This window comes from Phacochoerus africanus, chromosome 6 (assembly GCF_016906955.1).
Source record: "Phacochoerus africanus isolate WHEZ1 chromosome 6, ROS_Pafr_v1, whole genome shotgun sequence".
In the NCBI taxonomy this organism is placed as follows: Eukaryota; Metazoa; Chordata; class Mammalia; order Artiodactyla; family Suidae; genus Phacochoerus; species Phacochoerus africanus.
Genome location: NC_062549.1, coordinates 96,557,111 through 96,561,587, shown reverse-complemented (window position 1 = coordinate 96,561,587; position 4,477 = coordinate 96,557,111). Strand labels below are relative to the sequence as shown.

Here is a 4,477-nt window from a genome sequence, read left to right as displayed (position 1 = left end):
AGAAGAGAGCAAAATGCTGCTCTTCATACACAGAGTTGATGCTACTGGTCCAGTGTCAACTGGAAATTTTTGAGTTATTTTCCTAGATGAGAGCCATCTGTGGACTCCCTCCTGGCACTGGCAAAACAGGTATTACCATTCCTATTTGATAGACAAGGCAACGGGGCATCAGAAAGTCTGTTCATTCAAGAGTCAACTAATGCTTATTAAGTGCCTGCTAGGTGTAGGCACTGGATAAGCGGCTGTGACTTCGCACAAGGTGACACAGCTGGCAAGTTACCTAGGGAGCACCCAAACCCAGCCACCTCATCTCAAGTCCATTCCATTCCACGCCTGCCTCTTAGGCTGAGATCAGTGTTAATGCACGAGACAACAGGACTCCAGAGCCCCATAGGGAGAAGGACCACAGGGTCAATCTCTTGACTTGCTCCTCTGCAAAGAAAATCAGTCGTGAGGATCAGTATTTTTCAGACATTCACTGTTTCCAGGAATAAATCAAAGGAGCCACCACTGTCCCATTATTTATAGTGCTGTCCAGGGTGTGCGGCCCAGAACGGTGCTGGGAACTCACTCTCTCAAGCCAGGGAGCAAGACTGTGAAGCACACATGAAACCCTGGGGGAGAACCTTTTGGCAAAGGAGAGACAGGATCTCTCTAAAGTTCTGAAGGGTCTTGTTAAACAACGAGGTCCTACTGCACAGCACAGGGAACTATAGCCAACATCCTGTGATAAACCACGATGGGAAAGAATATGAAAAAGAATATAAGTGTGAGCGTGTGTGTGTGTGTGTGCGTAACTGAATCATATGTGTGTGTGTATAACTGAATCACTTTGCTGTACAGAAGAAATTAACACAACATTAGAAATCAACCATACTTCAATATAATAGAATTTTTAAAATAAATAAGTAAAGTTTGGGGGGGGGGGTTCTGAAGCCGAACAGAGGGATCTGAAAGGTCCTATGCCTTGGACCAAGGGCTGAGATCTCCAGCGTGACTCTCTTGGGCTGCTGAAGAGTCTAAGACCCATTCCTCAAGCACCACCCTTTGGTTATGGCATGTGCACCATGCCAGAGGTTTTGGAAACAATGTCTGCCATCCACTCTGGGTGGCCGTCCCCCACTGGCCAGCCTGCTGCACAGTTGCATCAGAGAAGGGGCCAGTCACACACGAGGCTGCTGATGTCAAGAATGCCAAAATCTTCATAAATGGGCCACCCTGAATGGACTGCAATCAAAGGGAGGTGGGGCAACAGCCATAGGTCACGTAACACGACAGGCTGGCCCAGATCAATACAGATGAGTCAGGAATCAAGAGTATAAAACTGCAGGAGCTCCAGTGCTTCTCACACAGCCAGCATCTCCTCTCCTCACCCTTCCTCGTGCTTTGGGTAAGTGTGGATTCTACTGGCTCTCATCTTCCCAGCTGGTCTTACCGAGGCCTGCATGGGCTATATGGACCAGGGGGCAAACAGGCAAGGCCTCTCTCCCCTTGGGGACCTACAGGACCTCTGCTTTATGACTGCATTCACATTTAGAGGGGCTTCAGGCAGGAAAGTGAGCAGAGCTGCTGCTGTGCAGATGATGCTTCTGATCTTCTGGCCAGAAAGTAAATGCCACAAAGATGATCTCCTGTCACTCTGGCACCCCTGTAGGAGCACGCTCAGTGCTGAGCACAGAAGGGCATTCTGCAGAGACTGTCCCAGGCAGCCTGCGGATGAGCTGGATGGACCTAGTGAACCTGTAAGGATGAGAGGCTGAATGTAATCTCAGAGGACAGGAAGAATGATTCAGAGAATGCTGCAGATGGGGGAGATTTTAGGAGTCACAGGCACCCCATGCCTGTTACACACAAGATGTTCTGAGAGAGAAATGACTTGTGAGCTGCTGGGACACAACCTTCTGCTCATTATGGTCCCCTCATCCAAGGCTGGACATAAGCAAAACTGGTAACTTCCAGTCAGAGATGCTGGGTGAAAGGACCATTGGGGAGCAGGCTCCATGGGGGAGCCTGCCTTTTCTGATAACTGACCTGAGATCAGAGCTGAGCTCAGTGGAACAGACCAAGCGTTTGAACTAATACTCTTTTGCAGAGAATGGGGTGCAAAAGCCCTCTTGATGTTCAGACAAAATTCCCTCCGTTGTGCCAGGGATGGGTAAAATCCCTCCCCCGCCCCCAGGTGGAGGTTTCTGGTAATTTTCTATTTGCCCTCAGAATCCCTGTTGGCAACAGAGGAAAACTGAGAAGTGAAATGCTCAAACTATTCCATTTTACAGGAAGTGAGGGAACAGGCAAACTGTGGGTCATTTGCCACAAGATCACACAGCAGAGGCCAGAGGCAGAGCTGGGAGAGAAAGAGAAACGGGCACCACTAAGTGGGCTATTTAAAGCTTGGTAGACTTTGGATACCGACTTCAGCCACAAGGGGGGCAGACACCAGAAGTAGGAGAGGCTACAGCTCTATTATCTATAGAAAGGTCACCACACCAAAAACCTATAAAAATGAAAAGATAAAGCGTGGCAGGAGGAGCAAAACTCTGTTCTAAAAGCACTAAATCTAGAATTCCAAGCTGAGCGTGCTCTCCCGGATTTGATCAGAGAAGTATCAAGCCTGGCCCAGGCAGTGCTGGTCAGAGGATGATGGGCGTTGCCATGGATGCAGCTGCCTCTGCCACTGCATCCTCTTGCAGCTGGTCCAGTGATGCTCTCTGCTTTCCTTCCAGGGTTCGGTTTCTTCTTAAGCAAGATGTCATACCAGAAAAAGCAACCCACCCCCCAGCCCCCAGTGGATTGCGGGAAGACCTCTGGAGGCGGCGGCGGCGGCGGCGGCGGCGGCAGTGGTGGCGGCTGTGTCTTCTATAGCGGCGGCGGCGGCTACTCTGGTGGCGGCGGTTCAGGTGGTTGCAGCGGCGGCAGTTCCGGTGGAAGCATCAAGTACTCCGGCGGCGGCGGCGGCGGCGGCGGCGGCTACTCTGGTGGCGGCGGTTCAGGTGGTTGCAGCGGCGGCAGTTCCGGTGGAAGCATCAAGTACGGCGGCGGCGGCGGCGGCGGCGGCAGCAGCTGCTATGGGGGCGGGGGCAGCTCCGGCTGCGGAGGCTACTCCGGCGGCGGCGGTTCGGGTGGTTGCGGCGGCGGCGGCGGCGGCGGCGGCTCCGGTGGAAGCATCAAGTACTCCGGCGGTGGCGGCAGCTCCGGCTGCGGAGGCTACTCTGGCGGCGGCGGCTCCTCCGGGGGCGGCTGCTATCCTGGCGGCGGCTCCTCCGGGGGCGGCTGCTATCCTAGCGGCGGCGGCTCCTCCGGGGGCGGCTCCTCTGGCCAGCAGGTCCAGTGCCAGAGCTACGGAGGCGTCTCTAGCGGCGGCTCCGCCGGAGGCAGCTCGGGATGCGGCGGCGGATCCTCCGGTGGCGGCTCCGGCTGCGGCGGGGGCTCCTCTGGCGGTGGCTCCGGCTACTACTCGTCCTCGCAGCAGACCTCCCAGACCTCGTGCTTGCCCAGCCAGGGCTACGGAGGAGGGTCGTCCGGCGGCAGCTGCGGCGGCTCGTCCGGGGGCGGCGACTGCTACTTCCCCAGCTGCGGGGGCGGTGGGGGTGGCGGCGGCTCCGGCTGCGGGGGCGGCTCCTCTGGGGGCGGCGGCGGCGGCGGCTCCGGCTGCGGGGGCGGCTCCTCCGGGGGTGGCTCCGGGGGTGGCAAGGGCGTCCCGGTCTGCCACCAGACCCAGCAGAAGCAGGCGCCTACCTGGCCGTGCAAGTAAGGCCCCCTGGACGCCACGGAGGCGATGGAGCTGGAGGTGTTCTCCGTGGGCGCCGATGGGCCTAGCGCTCTCATGATATTGCCTTGAGGTTCTCAATCCGCATCTTAATCCACCCAGAAGAAGCCACTGAGCTGTGGAGCTGCATCTTGTTCTGTAGTTTTCCCTCCTTGGTTTCTGTACAACTACCTCCCGACTCCAGTGCCTTCTCAGTCAATAAATGTGCAAGTCATGAGAATTTCTGTGTGTCCAGGCATCTTTGTAGCTTCCAAATTCGTTCATTCCATTCCATTCGTCTCTTTCCTATCATTTACTCATTCACAGGAACACTCATGAAACAAATAGATTTATTCTATTGGGAGAGGGTAGGTGGAGAGATGGGAGTCAGCAGGAGAGGAATGGATGGAACCAAGAACCAAAAATGTGAATACTCTGACGTACGGCTTAAAGTCATGAGGTGATCCCAAAATGCAAAGATCCTGGGAAGATCCTTTAATAAACACTCTCTCCCGGAGTTCCCATCGTGGCGCAGTGGTTAACGAATCCGACTAGGAACCATGAGGTTGCGGGTTCGGTCCCTGCCCTTGCTCAGTGGGTTAACCATCCTGCGTTGCCGTGAGCTGTGGTGTAGGTTGCAGATGCGACTCGGATCCCACGTTGCTGTGGCTCTGGCGTAGGCTGGCGGCTACAGCTCCGATTCGACCCCTAGCCTGGGAACCTCCATATGCC

At 55.3% G+C, this 4,477-nt stretch overlaps 1 protein-coding gene across 3 annotated transcripts; it reads left to right on the top strand.

The window, feature by feature from the left end:
* Positions 1-1,313: 1,313 nt before the first annotated feature.
* LORICRIN (loricrin cornified envelope precursor protein) lies at positions 1,314-3,986 on the top strand. 3 transcript variants are annotated; one of them, XM_047783045.1, is made up of 3 exons: positions 1,314-1,390; positions 2,724-2,861; positions 2,949-3,986. In XM_047783045.1, the coding sequence occupies exons 2-3, from the start codon at positions 2,747-2,749 to the stop codon at positions 3,749-3,751; spliced, it is 918 nt and encodes a 305-aa protein (XP_047639001.1). In that variant the 5' UTR covers positions 1,314-1,390; positions 2,724-2,746; the 3' UTR covers positions 3,752-3,986. The 3 variants fall into 3 exon arrangements, with proteins under 3 accessions (XP_047639001.1, XP_047639002.1, XP_047639000.1); XM_047783046.1 differs by having other exon boundaries at positions 2,724-2,882; positions 2,976-3,986; XM_047783044.1 differs by having other exon boundaries at positions 2,724-3,986.
* The last annotated feature ends 491 nt before the right edge of the window (positions 3,987-4,477 follow it).

Bases quoted from the DNA above. Each gene is read 5' to 3' on its own strand.
- LORICRIN (XM_047783044.1), top strand. From the start codon at position 2,747: ATGTCATACCAGAAAAAGCAACCCACCCCCCAGCCCCCAGTGGATTGC.